This window comes from Triplophysa dalaica, chromosome 21 (assembly GCF_015846415.1).
Source record: "Triplophysa dalaica isolate WHDGS20190420 chromosome 21, ASM1584641v1, whole genome shotgun sequence".
In the NCBI taxonomy this organism is placed as follows: domain Eukaryota; kingdom Metazoa; phylum Chordata; class Actinopteri; order Cypriniformes; family Nemacheilidae; genus Triplophysa; species Triplophysa dalaica.
In genome coordinates this window covers 8,604,109-8,622,551 of record NC_079562.1, presented here as the reverse complement: position 1 = coordinate 8,622,551, position 18,443 = coordinate 8,604,109, and the positions used below count along the sequence as shown (strand labels likewise).

Sequence of the window (18,443 nt, the reverse complement as noted above, 5' to 3'; positions counted from 1 at the left end):
CGGCATTTATTAATCTTAGCTTATGTTCATTTCGGCATTTACTTACACTTTTTTTAATTAAACGTTGGAGTACTTTTTGGAGCATTGAAATCTCATCCCCATCCACTCCTGTTGTAAAGCCTGGATGAGCAAGCATACGTGGTATAGCAACTCCGTCTTCATTATTCTGATAAAAAATTATATAGACATAGGATGCTTTGAGGGCAAACATTGTGTTAAACATAGTGGAATTTGACTTTTGGGGTGAAATATCCCTTTAACGTTAGTTTATGCGCCATGAACTATTGACATTGAAGGGAGAGTTCACCCAACAATGATAATTCTGTCATCATTTACTCAACCTCATGTCATTTCAAACCTGTAAGACTTTCTTGCAAACACAAAAGAAGATAATTCGAATAAAACTGGTAACCAAACAGCGCCAGCAACATTCTTCAAAATCTCTTCTTTTGTGTTCTTTGGAAGAAAGAAAGTCAAACAGGTTTGAAATGACATGAGTGTAAGTAAATCATGGCCAAATTTTCATTTTTGGGTGAACTTTCGCTTTAACTAACGTTATTAATAAATGCTGAAAAAACTATATGGATAACTTTAACTTCATGTTAGGTAATGCATTCAATAATGTGAACAAATACAACCTTGATGTAAAGTATTACGGATTTTCCTTAATTTAAATGTGTGTCCTTAAAACAAAAAAAACAATAGGCTCAAATTCAGTTTCTCAACTTCTCTTGTCAACCTTGTTTTTCACATAGTTAGACATTGATACTGGTAAACAAGACAAAAATAATAATCAAGAAATAATTTCGTGAAAACAATGTGCTCTGTTTAGCCGTAAAATGACGGTAGGTTTTAATCATACGTTTCTTTATTTGTCGGGTACTGTCCTTCAGTACAAACTAAAGTTTGTTATGCCTGTGCATGTACATGTACTGTATGAGCTAGTACCCGCATGGAAATCTATTTATGTCGTCAATACACAACTGGCGTTCTACTACAGTGTACATACCCACTCAAAACTCTCTCTCTCTCATATACCATCTTGCTCGATCTCTCTTGCTTGCTCTTTTGTCCTTGAGCTATCTGTTTAGCATATCAGATGCGATTGTTCACTCCACCCCTCAACCCTTGCCATTGGCTTCCCAGCAACACACTTTGTCTGGCTGCCCACTGCTGCTTGGCTCATAGTTCATATTGGCCACCATTTTTGTATCCCATATGCTGGCAGCCCTGGCATATCTGATTGACGCCCCTTGGGCTTTTTATCTGGGGTGGAAATGTTTTAGAGAGAGCGAGGATAATAGCAGGGTTAATGTTACATGCTCAAGGTCTCCTCCATGGGAGAGTCAAAGTAACCTTGAAACATGGAGTACTGTATATGCTGATGTAATACCCCACCAGAGCTGTGTAACTGTATCAGCAGGGATCTGGTTTTAATTCAAGATTTGCACATGGGCTGTGAACCCATTTGTTTAACACTAAGAAGCACTGTGCTGGATATCGAGGGTAGCTTTGGGTGAAAGGTTAAATCAAACTCACCAAATGTGGAAATGGAATTGCTTGAATCATTTCCTCCCTCTTCTTACTGTTCCCTATTCTCTCATCATGTTGTGTCAAATTTGTGGCGGTTGCATGCAGTGTGTGTGTGGCATGGTGATCTCAGCCTAAATGAGATGGGGGTGATCTATTAGATACATTAAAATTTAATAACATTCAAGAGTCATCAACTACATCTATAATTAGCAGTAATTCACTCCATATTTGTAATCTGGGAATTAATGTTGTTTTAATGCACATACTAATAGCTCCTGCACTGCACAAAAAAGAAAAATCCAGATTATTTACATTTTTGCTTAAATCAAGGAAAACTAATGGGGTAGGAAATATACACTTACAGTTTTTACCCCTCGGTGATATCTTTGGTTTTGGACAAAAACTTATTTATGATAATAATTGCAGTCTTTTTCATTAATAATTATAGTTTATTTAATTGGGAAACAAGTCTTGTTGTCTTAGGTCATTTAACCTTCTATTTTTTATGATTTTTTTAATTTGTACTGGAAAACAATACTAAGTTAGGTTTTTTTCCATTGTGAGACAGAGTTGTGGAATCACACTATTGGATCCCCTGCAAAAAAAATTATAAATGAATTTCTAACTTAGCATTTTTTTCTTGTTTTTAGTACAAATATAAAACTAATTCATAAATCAGTAGCACAGTGACCTAAGATATCAAAACACAACAGAAAAATTAAAAGAAAGTCTTTGCTTAAAACAAGCAAAAATACTGGTGGTGCATGGAAATAAGCTTTGATTATGTTTTATGTAATGAAACTTAATTCAAGGTTATTTTTCTTACACCATTGGTAGAAACAGTATTTTTGGTTGTTTTAAGCATAAACTTACTTAATTTTTTTGACTTTTCTGAAAGAATCTTGATTTAGCAGTTTTTAGAATTTTGTAGGGAGACACTGATACAGTACCAGGTTATATTACAGTACATGCCATATTCACCTGTAGATTTCAGTTCATAATTTCAGTTCACATAAGCAGTTGCCCCTTCAAACAGACACTTTTGACTCTTTACTGCTTATTTTATTGTTGAATGGCTGAGGCTGCATATGGTCAAGTTTTGCATATGTCGAGTATTCAGTCATTTCTTTTCCTTAAGCTCATGGCAACCAATGAGTTGCATGATGCATGATGTCTTAGGAACATCATGGAACCTCATTGGAACATCACGTCTTGGGGTTCGTCTCTCTGCTTTTGAGCTTCCTCCGAGATAAAATGAGGTCTATGGATAACTGAGACAAGGTGCACCTCCCTCCACTCTAATCTTGGCCTCATTATAGCAAATGGTGTGAAACATTAGGGAGCAACTTAACATCAAAGCTTTTAACAGGCGTCATGAGGCATTTGATGCCCCTTATACACTGCTGCAAGACTTTGATGTGTGCTGAGCAAAGACTTTCTAATATTTTGGCCCCAGCACCATTTTCTCCTCAGAAATATTCTTTCCACAAATTGCCTCTTGAGAATTGTTCGACATTGCCTGTGGATGTCTATCACCTAGATTTCACCTAGATTTGGAGTTGGAGGGATGCATCAAATGAACTTGGTTAACAAACATGACCCGCTATCTTGTGGAAGAGGCCTGTAGCTGTTCTGTGGGTCAGTCTCTCTCTTTGATGGACGCCTCTCTTGTGTCTCTCCAGAAGGTAATGCTATAATGAAAAGCTTTCAAGTAAACCGCGGGCCTCCCATTAAGCTGTCCGGGCTGTTGGACGGGGTCAAGTATCGGTTGCGGGTGTATTCCCACGAGCACCACTCCATCAGCAGTGACTATGTCACGTTCGAGACAGGTGAGGGGTGGCCAAGACACAAGGAAGGACTAAGAAAAAGGGCTCAACGTGGCCTCCAGCATTTGAATTAGAAAAAACGACAACAACGTGAATGCTACTGCATTTTGTCATGTTTTTATTTATTGATTTATGGGTTTCTGTAACTGGTGCCAGCAATGCCAGGGTCATGGATTTCATTAAGGGAATGTGCAGATACACTGAATGCATTCCCTGCTGAAAAGACCAGCTTTTTCAGACCAGATCTTATACATTTGCAGGATCATTTCTGCTTTTTTTGTCCCGGTCTGGTTGGTGACCCCGGTAGGATGGCATGGTCTTGTTAACGATGTTGATTAACCAAATAAGTCTTTCTGGTTATCTTAGTTAAAGGTGCAATTTGTAACAATTTTGAAGTAAAATATCCAAAACCTACTATGCTAGTGTTATATGTTTTATTCAGCTGAGTACTTCCAATAACTCAAATGTTTCCAACTACTTGGGAATCGTGAGAAATCGCCTTTCTAAACAGTGACACGGGGCTGTGCAGTCACCGTTCAATGGCATCATATCCGCGTTACCCTTTCTTACTGCCTTTACTGGCGTAGAAACCGCATGACAACAGTGTCGTGAACAAATGTGGAAGTAGTGTCTAGCGTCTAGCAAGCCACTAGCTTTTTTCCAGCAGATACTTATTTATGGACCACAATTATTTGCAACATTTATAAAACTTTACCTCATCTACATGATTTCCTGTCTGATTGATGGCCAACGGCGATGGAGTTGAAGACAGATCCCATCATTCCACTCTCCTTCATCAAGCTACGGCATTGTTGTTGTTTTGATCATGCGTCCTCTAGCAGCATTTTTTACAAAGAGAATTTTAAGAGAATACCGGGTCTTTTCAGCAGGGTTGTAAATCACAGTGTAATAAAAGTGTAAGTGTTGTGGAGATTTGATGCTTGGTAAAATCATTTTTCAAGACTCTCCTATTGTATATATTGTCATCGCTCATTGTAGATCCGTGAGCAGACAGCATTTTTCCTTAACAAAATGTGTGCCTCAGGTGTGGTGAGCAAGATAAAATCTCACAGCGTTTTCTGTAAGAACATGCTCAAGAAGATATTAATCCTCAACATGATAAGGACCCTTCATACTTATAAATGGCATTTTGGGGTTTTCTCACATGGAAGAGCTCCAAATAATCCAAACCACCACCTTTATGGTTTGCTCCCATCACTGATAGATTTACTGTTTATGGTTTTCAGTAAACCTGAAAATACACTTACTGTTACTAGACAACAGTGTCTAAACTTCTTAAATGGCTACCAGACACATCTATTATAAAGCTTTACTTGATCTTTTTTTTCATCAGATTACTCTGAACATAGACTGTCCTGTGCTTTGATGCTGTTATCAGAGAGTGTGGATGGGTAATTCAAATCCAGATCCAATGTTCTCACCACTAATGTGTTTTTGATGAAGGATGGTTGTCTGATTACTTCCACAGTGCCGTCTGCTGAAAGTCAGTGAGATTTATTGGGGTCTCATTTGGTGTTACATTTGTTCAGCTATTGTTCTTCTAATGCAATGGATCAAACAGAAAGAGAAAATGTTCTCAATGTGTGAGATAATAGTGGTGTAATGATACATCAATATGGATTGATAGATCGATCAAATGTCTGATGGTGTGGTGTATCGATTTTACACTCAGAATATTAAAACCTGTTTCGCATTTTTGCCCCGAAACCTGAAAGACCTTATTGACTTTGGTCAACATAAACAGTCATTAGACTATTGATTTCATGTGTGACTTGATTTTTACCTCATTGTTTTTTTCTATTATTTTAATATGTTCAAATTGTTATACAGAATTTTTACAGAGTTTAATTAAATGCACATATTTCGAGTATAACAGGTTGCGCAAAATAGGCACATACTATCTTAACATGAAGAAATCTATCAAGCTACCCCTGTATCGAATCAAGTCATATAATAATCGAGTCATATCGCTGGCTATGAGAATCGATATCAGATTGTACCGTAGACAACACGTCTGATGTACATCCATATGAGATCACCTATAGGAGTGGATTTCTGCTACGGTTGTTTTTGGGTGTATCATCAATGTCATTAAACATTTATTTTGTACCTCTTTCTTTTTCTCCCGCTCTCTTCCGTGTGTTTGTTTGCTGGTTCATAGCCTACAAGGAGTCTGAAGACATCGCTACTCAGGGCTGGTTTATTGGGCTCATGTGTGCCGTCGCTCTGTTGGTTCTCATCTTGCTCATCGTCTGTTTCATCAAGAGGAGTCGTGGAGGAAAATACAAAGGTAAAATCCTGTCGTTGACGGTACAATATATTCTGTCTGCTGTATGCAAAGATTTCTTGTGTTGCGTCTGAGTAGCACCTCAGGTATACAATTGACTGTTGGTGTTTGTTTTTCTTTAGTGAGCGAAAAGAAAGACCTCCCGTTAGATGCTGTTGAACATAAAGACCAAGATGGATCATTTGACTATCAGTAAGTTTGCAGTATTCATTTCTTTTTACCAAAATTATGATAGACAGCTAAAGGGATTCAGGGGAAATGATTTGAATGTTTCTTTAAGAGGTCTTGATAGTAAGTCTTTGCTCTAGATGATGCTGTACCGATGCTTATTTTGTTTACCTGTTACAGGTCCCGAAAGTAGCTCTTACCCTGCAGAGGGGAACGGGTCTTTGTCATTCTAAGGAAACATAACAACTAACCAAACAAATGCTAAATAACTATCTAAAACAACCACGTGCCTGAATGAAATTTAAAACAAAAATGTCTATCATCTTACCTAATGTTGTTAGTTTCCTTAAGCTCAGAATGACGTCTCAGGTCATTTTGGTCGCCATGGAGTTCAAATTATCCAGTGTGCACGTTTGTAAAACTAACCTGTCCTTGCCAACACCAGCTACTGTCCTGTAAATATGACCTCTCTTTACAATTCTACCTCAACTACCCAAACCAGAGTCACAAAGTCTTCTAAAAAGAAACCTCACCCTGTTTCTAAACAAAAAAACAAGACATCACCCAAGTCATTAAAAAAACTGTATATGACTATGTGGAACTACTTCTGTGGAACACAAAAGAAGATATTTTGAAAAATGCCTCAGTGGTTTTGTGTCCATACAATGGAAGTTAATGGTGCCCGGTGTTGTTCGGTTACCAACATTCTTCAAAACATCATCTTTCTTGTTCTGCAGAAGGATAAAAGTCATACAGGTTTGACAGGAGGGTGAATAAATGAGGACAACATTTTTTTTGGATGTTCTTTTTTCTTGGTGTTGGTGTTTAATAGGGCAGTGTGACCGTGTGACAGAAGTGACAGATCTTTCGTTCGCATTAGGTGCCTTTTTAAGTTTTGTTGCATAAACCCATTTTCCTTGAATATTTTAGAATCAAAGAAGGTGTCTGGGTGGACTACAGTCATTAAATTACATTTAAGTGTGAAGAGAGATAGTGACACTTCTAACAAAATGTTTTTCAACTCCGATGTCTGAAAAATACACCAATTTTTAATGAGGCCTAAACTTTAAATTTTCTTTAACAAGTGTCTGTGTACCACAAAAAAACAAGATCAATAATATTTAATTTGACCAAAGTTAAAAAAGAAGAATACAAAAAAATTGCAGTCAGCTACTAGTGTAGTAAACTACTTAGCAAGTTTATTTTACAGTGAGCTAAATTGGTAGCCTGACTGTATTTTACTACTTTAGCTTGTAGCTTAGCGAGTTACAGTTTCAACAATTCTTTCTTGGTTTCTTTCAGATTGTACCCGAGCTAATACTTGACATGTCTGTAACTCATGCTTTTGATTGACCCTAATACTGTGTAAATCTAACATGGCACTAACACATTTTACAACTACCAGTTAATTTAAAACTATACATCATACGTTGTGTCACTCAGCAAATTCGTTTATAACAGCTGTGTGATTATATTTAATGGTGTGTTTTGAGTCCTTATACAGTATTTCATCAAATACTTTGGCTTAGCAATGCTAACGTCTAAGTTATGCTATCCCTCCCTGTCCACTTACACCGCTTTAGCACTAATGTCTATCTCCATTAACATGTGAAGGATGTGATCAACATCTTCCTGTACGTTTCTGTTCCCCCCTCTTTCAAATTGGCGGCTGGGTTGATAAGGAACGAGAACAGGTATTTGGTTTTAGCACATCGTCTGAGCCTGAGCATGTCATTGGTTACATTGTGGATGACAAGGCAGGAAGTAAAGATGAGTGATCGAGCTCTTCAAAGGTGTTAAACATTTTGGTCCCTCAAACTTGAACAAATCGTGTCCTGACCAGACACGATGCATATATAAAAAGAAGTGATTGAACATTAAACACAGCATTTTAGCATTTACTGTCTATTACTTGTGCGTCCGCTCGAAAATTGGCACTGTTTAGTATACAATGTGCTGATGTCATGCCAAGACGCACCATAGACAAAACACTTTTATAAGGTTAATAAAAAAGACATCCCTGTGAATTGGAAACCACAAAGGCTTTCACCTGAAATAAGATGTCAAGTATGCTTAAAACAGGGTTTCAAATGGTGAACATTTTTAACATACAGTATTGTGGTGTTACTGTTGAAAAGTTGTAGAGGAGCGAAGGTTCTTTCTGTTAAGGTTTAACACCCTTGAAATGCTGTTTAATAAAGATCGCGGTGCTCAATATTTAAAGATGGCGAACCATTCTCAAATGCACAAATATGTTGCATGAAACATGGAAATGACTTGACTTTGGTGAGAGAAACGCAGTTGAAATACAAGTTTGCATGTTAGAACGTGATTAGCAATGTCGAAGATTTTTTGTTCAGATGTTCAGTGATTCTAACATGAGGTTTGATATTCTAAAATGCATTTCTTACAATCTGAGACAAGAGGATTCTTCCGCAGATAAAAGCCCTTGGGTTTGTCAGTAATCTTTATTCAATCATTTTCGGTAGGATGTTTCATCTTGAAAATAAACAATATGCTAATGACAGATTACACGCTCAGGGCTGTTTACCAGTTATGATGTTCAATGCAATGTTTTTTCTGTTTTTAGTTTTAAGTGCCACTTTGATGAGACAATGTTATGTTTTGATCTTTTTTCTTACTTTTTCTCCTTTCACCATTGTTATTCTTGGGTGTTTTCCATTCCTGTTGGTCCAATGAAGGTCTGTTGACAGGGAGAGGGAAAGGTATGGAGGAGAGGCACTCATTTCATCTGGCTTTGGAAATCTTAACAATCAACTAAAGTATTTGCTTTTCCTTTTTGATCTTAATCGATTAATAAACGTCCTTCTCTTTTTTTAATGATTCATATGTACAGTATTAATGAATGATTGACATTATAAAACAGTCCTAGTCTCATTTTCATTCCCTCTCATTTAAAATGGATTCATAATTCCATTAGATTTTTGCGTAATATAACTTATTTATTTACTCATTATTTTACACTAAACATAACTATAAAGAATTCTAGCCACACAATAAAATACATCATCACATATACCGACAGGGGTTATGTGAAGGTACTATATAGCTTTGCTTATCCTTTATTAAAGATGTTTAAAGATGGTAATATTGATTGTGAGGATTGATTGATCGATTAAATCAAAAAGGATTCTCTTGGCCTTCTTGGAAAACAGTGGCGTGTGCGTGCCAATAAGGAAATGAGGTTCATTGAATGTTCCTTATTGACCCTACTGATAAATAAACTGACGTAACATATGGTGCATGCAGACGACCGTGCCACCTGATGCTATAATACTATTTATGTTTCACCGACATGATTTTATTGCGCAGAAGTGCTTATATATGAGCTTGATAAAAGCATTTTTATGATGCCAGAAATGGATAATAGCATGTTGCCCGGATTTAAACCATATTTTGTGAGGGGCTTAAGTAGATTATTTACAATATAATATAAAACAAAGATGGGTCTCCATTGGGTAATAAAGATTTTTAAGATCTGTTGCATTGCTTTTTTGTTTTCTGCTTTGCCTGGTGCCCCTTAGTTGTTATAGGACCCAACATTCCTCATGCATGATTGTTTTACCCTCCAACAGAGGTCTGTTTGAAAGCCAGAGGCATGTTTTTGATATGCAAAGCACAGGAACTGAAATATGTACCTGTTATTTCTTACTGTTTATTTGTAGACGCAGCAAGATGTATAGAATATTAAGAGTGTTAGAAGAGTTTGTTGGGGGTTTTTGTCATAAAGTTGTTACGACTTCTTTTCTCAAAAGTATGTGTGTGATGTTTTTCACAGTGTGGTTGAGATAGGATTTTGGTTGCACAAAACTGTCAACTACAACTTTGGAAATCTTCTCATTAAAGTTAGATGCAGAATGTCTGAATTTGACGCTTGGTATTTTTAGCCGGGTTTCTTCTTCATTCTGACGCCCAAAAATCACAGATGACCTTGAAGGAGACAAGAGAATTTCAACCTTTCAAATTTGAAGTCCTCTCAGTTCACGGCCCCTATTATTTTCCAACAATGTTCAAAGTGTAACTCTCGTTTTCTCTTCCGTCCAACAGCAGTGACGAGGACAACAAGCCTCTGCAGGGCAGCCAGACCTCTCTGGATGGGAACGTGAAGGAGAGCGATGACAGTCTGGTAGATTATGGTGAAGGAGGGGACGGTCAGTTCAATGAGGACGGCTCCTTCATTGGCCAATACACAGTTAAGAAGGACAAAGAGGAAACGGAGGGAAACGAAAGCTCAGAGGCCACGTCACCCGTTAATGCCATCTACTCTCTGGCATAGCACCTTGAGCCGGAGACGGCACCACCAGCAGGCCGGAGGGTGCCACTACGCACTAAAATAATATATATACAGAGAGAGTTATGAAAAAGTATTCATATTCAAAGCACTGGAGTGCATGATCCTAAACAAAGTATGGGGAAGTTAAGAAGAGAAACACAGGTGAGACAGGTGGTCTTTGGAAACCATATGAGGATCTGTGAGAATCACCTGTGTCCCCGTGCCCACCCCCCCACACACACACAAACTTTACGTGTGCCTTTAGGGCAACGGGGTTGAAACGTGGAACTTACAAGCATTTCGTGTGGCTTATGCTCAACTTTTTTTCAAAGTTTCAAATCTGCCCCTCCCTTCTATTTACTGTAGCTAGCATCAAAGAAATGGAAACACAAGCACCGGTTCTGTCACATATCAAGTGTGGTTCGACCCAACTGCAGAAGCAAATACGTTTATCATATTGATATTTCCGCAGTGAATGTTTTTTTCACAGCTGATAGATGCGTCCAAACACATGAATTGTCTATACAGTGCTGGCACAGGTTGCTGTGCTATACAAAGCTATGCACTATGTATTATCACATTGCTTTTGGGTTGAAATCGGACGTCTCATGTTTCCTTTTTTATGTTGACTTTGCAAAAAAAGCTATATTCCTGCGTATGCGACTGGACTGATATCATGCTTTCAATTGCCATTGAAGCGTTGTTTATATATTTTCACTGGCTGCAACTATAAAAGGCCACCAATATTTATAGGCTGAGGTTTAGATGGCACCACTTGTAAATGACGATAAAAATACATTATTTTCAAGCATGGTAGTATTTTAGCGCAAAGGACAATGGAAAGTTTCTAATAAGAGTCAAATCTCTTAATAAACACGCAATGATATAGTCATTTTGTTTATAAAACTTGCTTTATATAGTCTTCAAAGGAGAATTAGGATGATGATGAAAAATGGTCACATTTGTTTTTTTCACCATGTTGGTTAAGATCTTGGTTACAGTATAAGATTGTCCAAGGAGTCGAAAACCATTTGGGGTGCATCAATACATTAGTGGGGTGAGAGGCTGTTTGAGGCAGACATTAATGACTGAACAGTCATCATCCGGACTGAGCATTTGACCTGAAATAACAGGTGATAGCCCATCAGTTCCTTTCTCAGAATCTTCGCTGAGAAAAGATGAAGGACAAAGAAGTCCTTCGTCCAGTATTGCGTTGCCTTTTTTAGAGCGTGAAGGAGACGTTTTGTGCCACTCACAGTTTGTTCTCAGTTATTTTGTGGTCTCAAAGTGCTATCATTAAGTTTTCTGCCGTGCTGCAGAATTTTTCAGTCCCTTTCTTTCAGAGGCCTTCACAATGGGATCCAAAAGTCAGAGAAAACAAATACAAGGAAAAGTTTAGTGCATAAAGCAAAGAAATTACGTTAAGAAATGTTTAAAACTGTGCCCTGTGCATCACATACAAATTGGTGAAATGCATTCGGTATCATTTCTGGGATAACATGCATTACACCTTGTCTACACCGGACGTGGGTCGATGCGACGCCACACACGGCTTGTTCTGATGCATTCTATTGTCTCTTGACGAGTGTAGACACGGTGTTATCATACAATACAATATACAATATGATTAAAAAAATGTGTACATTTTTCATTTAACCTTTTGTCTCATATTCCATTTTAAATCAATATAATTTAAATTATATTTAAATTGGAAATGAATCAGAATGGAAGTGTTTTCCGTAGCCGTCCCAATCTTTTGGATCCCACTTTATATTTATATTATTTATGGAAATAATAGGGACTAATATATTAATAATTTATTGATGACTGTACATTCAGTTGTAATAGCTAATGTGAATGAATGACCCAGCTATGATTTTAGAACATTGTAAAAGCGTCTCTGTGTAAAGTAGGAATACTTCAGAGATCATGTAAAATAATGAAATGTAATGTCATCATTAAAGGGGCTATGTCTTATTTGTCATTTGTGCTGCTCTTTTTAGTATTACTATTGTTGTATCACTGCTGTTGTGTTCATATATTAGAATTTATTTAATGTAATTTACATAACAAGAACGAAGATAATGTGTATTTATTTTTCTCACATAAGGCCTCATTATTGTAATCATCTATGTAAATATTCATTTGGTTTGGTTTTTACGGTTTTACTGTACTACAGTAAGTATCTGATTCTATAATAATGATTAATAATAAAAAAATGCTTTTGGTGCATCCCAAATTGAGACTCCATGCATGGGTTTGAATTTGGGTTTAGCCAAATGGATTTGGGGTCTTTAATTGATATTTTAATGATTTTTGTGTCATGACATTTTTGTTGGGTCATGTAGGTGACATAATTAACCTCTTTAAAACGATCCAGGTTTGTCACTAACCTCCTGATTTCAAGCACCTGGCAGGCACATAGTGATGATGTAAATAGCAAATGCTGTAGAATTGTACCATTGTAGCATTCCACCTACCGAGGATAAAACAAGCTTTTTGTACTTTTGAACTGTGTTACACAGAAGAAATGGTTTGTCTTTTCCTGTTCATGTATTATTGCACCAGTCTCCCATAATGCCTTTCGCCTCTGACACATCTAGGCCCAGCAGATCATGGGACTGCTCTTTGAAAAGGATTGAACATCAGGTCCTAACATCCTGATAGAGGTGTGATGTCAAGTACAATGCTTTCAGATTAAAAACAAATGTGTTTATGAGATTCCTTGGACCACACTGTGGACCCCTTCAGTTATTTTTGTTTTTCCAATACCTCAAAGCAATACTCTCCTTATTTGCCTTTTGACGCTCTGTTTTCTGCACAATAGGTACCAAATTATGCAGTTCAAGTAGTAACTTACTGTACATGCACTGATAACAGACTTTGGCCATTTTGAAGATGGTGTGAACCTAAAGGCTTAAACGCCTACAACTACTACTTTTAACATCTTCACAAATTGTCGAACTGCTGAAGTATCAACTATATATTCTGTTTTTCTTCTGATGTTGTATTATTTGTGAGCTCAATAAATGGCAACATGCATTATCAACAGTAGTCACAATACAACACGAATGACAATACAACAACTGTCACATTTCACTTTTCAAATACTACCGAACAATACACACTTGAATGATGGTTGTTATTATTATAATATAGTCATTTTTAACCAGCTGTCCACCAGGGTAGGTTTATAAATGGCTTATCATGCAGGTTAAAAGTATACTTATTTAAATCTGGCTAGAAGGAAATGGCCAGTCATTTGGTTCACAATGTATGAATTTATGACAAGATGAATTTATGATCTGTCATTGCCTCTGATTATTCCTTTTGTGCTTCAATATACAAGTTCTCCCATTTCAACAGCCAAATATTGTTGAATTTGGTTTGCAAACTTTCAAACTTAAAGGACTGATGAATTAAAATCACAATTTTAACCCAAGCTTTTGTTATATAAGAGGGAATCGTATTCACGCGAACATCATTTAAGTGTTAGAAATCTTGTTACTGAGATTACATTTGTTATTGACACCCGGCCAAGCGACCGCCAGGTTCTGGAATGCACTTATCTATGACGAAATTGATAGGTTGAACACCGCCTCCATAGAAAAATATCAACGACTACTTCTCTAGCCCCGCCCACTGGTTCGCAAATGACAATTCCGAAGTGACGCAGAACTAGATAGAGCGAGCAAGCAATAAACAAACATGCCGTTAAAGGTCGCTAAATATTGTGCCACCCCTGGTTGTGGAAGAATACAGTCGCTGCATAACCTTCCTTCGGATTCAGACATTAGTCATGCCTGGTTAAAGTTTATTTTTAAAGACGTTCCAGCTCATGTGGGAAAAACATGAAACGTTTGTTTGTTTCATTTCTCATAGGATTCCCTCGCGAACAAGGCAGAGAGATCGACACTGGATTTGCGGAATGACTCAAATTGAAAAGCAGTGCTGTGTCGTGAATATTGGATCCGTTAGAAATGGTGCACCAATCTTATGTGATTAAAACATTTTTGTACTATGCGTCACTATGTTTTGTTAGAGATCGCTTGATGCACCCTGAGCACTATCGCACAAGATTACTATTACATGGGGACCTCTAGTCATTTGTAATACTTGCAGAGGTTTTCTGTGATCTTAAGCCTGTGCAATGGCTATCTCTGTGATTTGATTTATTTTTTCAAGGTATTATCCACCGTTTGCGAATATTGGAGGCTGTTTGAAGTGTTTTGGTATTATTTCGGGTGCTGGGTGATATCCATAAGTTACCGGAAGTCTCCCGTTTATTTATCTATCATGGAAACTCTTGTAACATTTGACTCCCACGGTGATCTTTTTACGGTTGGCGATAACGGGTCTCAAATGCAGACAGGTATGGTCATATATCATTAAACGCAATACAACTATAGGATATACAAACTATACGCAAACCGTTGCCATCACATCCGGGAAATAAGTGAGTAAATTTGAGTAAAATCATGCTGTGCGATTGCGTCACATCAAAAATACTGATGTGGGGAGATCATTTATAAATCACAGGAGGTCTCCAGATAATACTGATGCTGTGCGAAAACTGTGAATGGTGCTAATGTGTAACCTAACATTACGTCTCCAACCATATTCACTGAAAGCTCCAACTATGCAAACTGCTATCCAATCATAGCAGTGAGCGTTTACTTATAAAGTCTTCAATAAAACCAAGCGTTTGTAGAACTGGCCTCAAAACCTGTGTAGAAAATACCCTCTTACCTATTGATTTTGATGTTTTTTTATGTAAAAACCACATGAACGTCATAAGTAGACCTCATATACAGTATAAAACAAGAAACAAGCACAGATCATGACACCTTTAACATTAATGTCTTGTAAGGATAGTACACCCAAAAAGTACTATCCCCTCTTTTCATTTCAAACATGTTTCTTTTTTTCCAGAGAACACAAAATAAGATATTTTGAAAAACGTTTCTAAATGGCCCCCGTTGACTTGCTTTTGTTTTGTGTCCATGCAACATAAGTGAATGGGGTCCAGGGCTGTTCGGTTACCTGCTGTCTTCAAATTATATTTTGTGTTTGCGAAACACTAAATGTATGTTTGCCCAAAAATTGAAAATTGTGTTATCATTTATTCAACCTCATATCTTCTGTGAAATACAAAAGAAGATATTTTGAGAAATTCCTCAGTGGTTTTCTGTCCATTCAATGGCAGTCAATGGGGGCCAATATTGCTTGCTTAACATTCTTCAAAAGATCTTCATTTGTGTTCTGCAGAAGAAAGTAAGTATACAGGTTTGCAATAACATGAGGATGAGTAAAGTACTTGTAAAATTTGTTATTCATAATCGATCAGGCTTTACACTTTATAAAAGACATCAATATATACATTTCAAATTCGATCTCTGTTTATCACTCTGACAGAAAGTAAAGTGCTTGACCCTCGATGCACAGGTTGGATCAACACAATGCAAATGTAGTTCTTCCCATCGATTTTCCCACTTCCGGGTGTTCATAATGACCTGCACAGCTTAATGTGGCCGATAAGACTTCACTCCTTAACTCGCATGGCAGGATGTGCAAAAAAGCTTGAGGTGAAATTAATAACGACCCTCTGACGATAAATCTGTTGTGGACCCGGGAAAAAGTGCACAACATCCATATTTTATTTAGTAGAATTGAATACATTTTGCCTTGACCCCTCTGGGACTGGTAAATATTAATGCACTCTGCCTTCCGCCGTCTGAGGCCTTTTCAACACCTGTCACATATATCTCCCACAGACACCATTAGATAAAATATCCATAGCCTATGCTAAAAACCACCCGGTGTCTTCAGTACTAGATAGGATTCTGTAATTACTTTTAAAAATAAATGGAGTTAGGGTAGTCTCTTAATGTAGGTGCCATTGACAAACTACATTCTCCAATGATTAATGGGAAAGAGTTGTACAACATTAAAGCCAAATTGGGTTTAATGAAGTCTGTTGTTAGGTACCGGGAACAGCTTTGTTAGTTAATGCAGTGTTTAAGCTGACAGCAGTGTAGGCACATGTGTCAATCACAGGCGCTTTAATTTAAAGGTACAGTGTGTCATTTTTTGGTGGACCTATGGACAGAAATGCAATATAATAAATAGTATCTCACAGAAGTGTACACCCCTCAGATTTTTGTAAATATTAAAATAACACTGAAGAAATGACACTTTACTACAATATAAAGAGTTCCTATGACAGTGTAAATATAATGTTCTCAAATTAACTCAACATACAGCCATTAATGTTTAAACCGCTGGAGACAGAAGTAAGTACACCCCTAAATCAAAATGTCCAAATTGGGCCCAAAGTGTCAATATTTTGTGTGGCCACCATTATTTTCCAGCACTCCCTTAACCCTCATTGGCATGGAGGTCACCAGAGCTTCCCAGGTTGCCACTGGAGTCCTCTTCCACTCCATGACGACATCACACAGCTGGTGGATGTTAGAGACCTTGCAGTCCTCCACCTTCCGTTTGAGGATGTCCCACAGATGCTCAATAGGGTTTAGCTCTGGAGACATGCTTGGCCAGTCATTCACTTTTACCCTCAGCTTCTTTTGGGGTAGTTATCATGTTGGAATTAATGGTCTGATCACTGAAAGGCTGACCCCCAACCATTCAATCTCTGCAGCAATGCTGGCTGAACTCATAGGTCTATTTCCCAAAAACAACCTCTGGATATGAGCTGAGCATGTGCACTCAACTTCTTTGGTCGACCATGGCGAGGCATGTTCTGAGTGGAACCTGTTAAACTGCTGTATGGTCTTGGCCAGCATGCTGCAGCTCAGTTTCAAGGTTTTGGCAATCTTCTTATAGCTTAGCTCATCTTTATGTAAACCAACAATTCTTTTTTTCAGATCCTCAGAGAGTTCTTTGCCATGAGGTGACATGTTGGACTTCCAGGTCGAGCGATAACACCAAATTTAACAGACCTTTTCCCCATTCACACCTGAGACTTTGTAACTCTAAAGAATCCCATGACAACGCGGAGGGAAAATGGCTAATTGGGCCCAATTTGGACATTTTCACTGAAGGGTGTAATCACTTTTGTTGCCAGCCGTTTAGACATTAATGGCTGTGTGTTTAGTTATTTTGAGGTGACAGCATATTTACACTGTTACACAAGCTGTATACTCACTACTGTACATTGTAGCAAAGTTTCATTTCTTCAGTGAAAAGATATAATAAAATATTTACAAAAATGTGAGGGGTGTACTCACTTCTGTGAGATACTGTACATAACTATGTCTTCAGAGGTGTATAAAGACCTTACATAATGAAGCGTTATGTTTGTATTACCTTGAAATGAGTTATTTCTATCTACATACACCACTGGTCCCCTAACATGGAATTCGCCATGTTGTTCTACAGTAGCCCTAAACGAACAAACTGCTCTACAGAGCGTGTTTAGTAAATACGTTATATCCATGGGAAAGAAACGAAAACATGACGACATCTTTGTCCTGTGTGAGTCACAATAGTGCTTCGAATAGGAGGGGTGGAGTGAGCCATTGGTCTCCATTTGCAACCTCACCACTACTAGTTTCAGTAAACAAACAAAATAATCGGATCTTAAATCACAGAATCTAAGGAAGTTTTCAAAGAATTGTACACGTCTCAATTAAGGGAAAATCAGGATAAACACAGACAGATGTTCCTGTGACATCAACTAATGCCCGGTGTCACAATGCAACCTGTCCCGAACCTCCAACCATATTTAATCTTTCAGAGTGCTTCTACGCAGCCACTCCCTAATTTATTTTTCTCTCCATTATGGGTCTGGACTTCATAGGCAATTTCGTAGCCAAAAACCTGATTGATGGTCCTCCGTGTCTATTTTTACTCATTTTGCCAAGCACAAATGGTATTGCTGTGGCATTGGGTGCAAAGCTCTAGAGAGATTTGGAACTGACCTTAATTGAAATACAAAACAATGAAATTGAATTAAAATGCTTGAATCAGAATGGAAACCTCGTTTTCAGACTGAATGAATATTCATGACTATTGTTGCATAAATGCAACCATGTGATATTCAGTGCAGGACATTAAATGTAATAGAAGCAATATTGTTTGAACACGCATATCCAACTAAATGAAGTTTACAGCCCTGCATGAAAGATACAAATATATTATGAATCATGTGAATTGAACTTGACATGTCATTGGGATCTCCATATAGAAGATGTGCAACACTATGCTTAACACTTACTTACATAGCATTGCACTTATCTACTTTAATGGTCGCTAAACCCATTTGTGTATATTGATTATTATCTGTCGGAGAACC

At 37.6% G+C, this 18,443-nt stretch overlaps 1 protein-coding gene across 15 annotated transcripts in view; it reads left to right on the top strand.

Annotated features, from left to right (window-relative positions):
* nfasca (neurofascin homolog (chicken) a) overlaps positions 1-13,178 on the top strand; it is a 64,407-nt gene extending 51,229 nt beyond the window's left edge. For 9 of the 15 annotated variants that reach the window (XM_056734748.1, XM_056734749.1, XM_056734754.1 and 6 more), the window contains 4 exons: positions 3,216-3,362; positions 5,542-5,670; positions 5,790-5,859; positions 9,904-13,178. In XM_056734748.1, coding sequence (XP_056590726.1) covers positions 3,216-3,362; positions 5,542-5,670; positions 5,790-5,859; positions 9,904-10,132 — 575 coding nt within the window. In that variant the 3' untranslated portion in view covers positions 10,133-13,178. Of the gene's footprint in view, positions 1-3,215; positions 3,363-5,541; positions 5,671-5,789; positions 5,860-6,015; positions 7,530-8,537; positions 8,562-9,903 lie in introns of all 15 variants that reach the window. The other 6 variants (XM_056734760.1, XM_056734759.1, XM_056734758.1 and 3 more) reach the window with 2 other exon arrangements.
* The last annotated feature ends 5,265 nt before the right edge of the window (positions 13,179-18,443 follow it).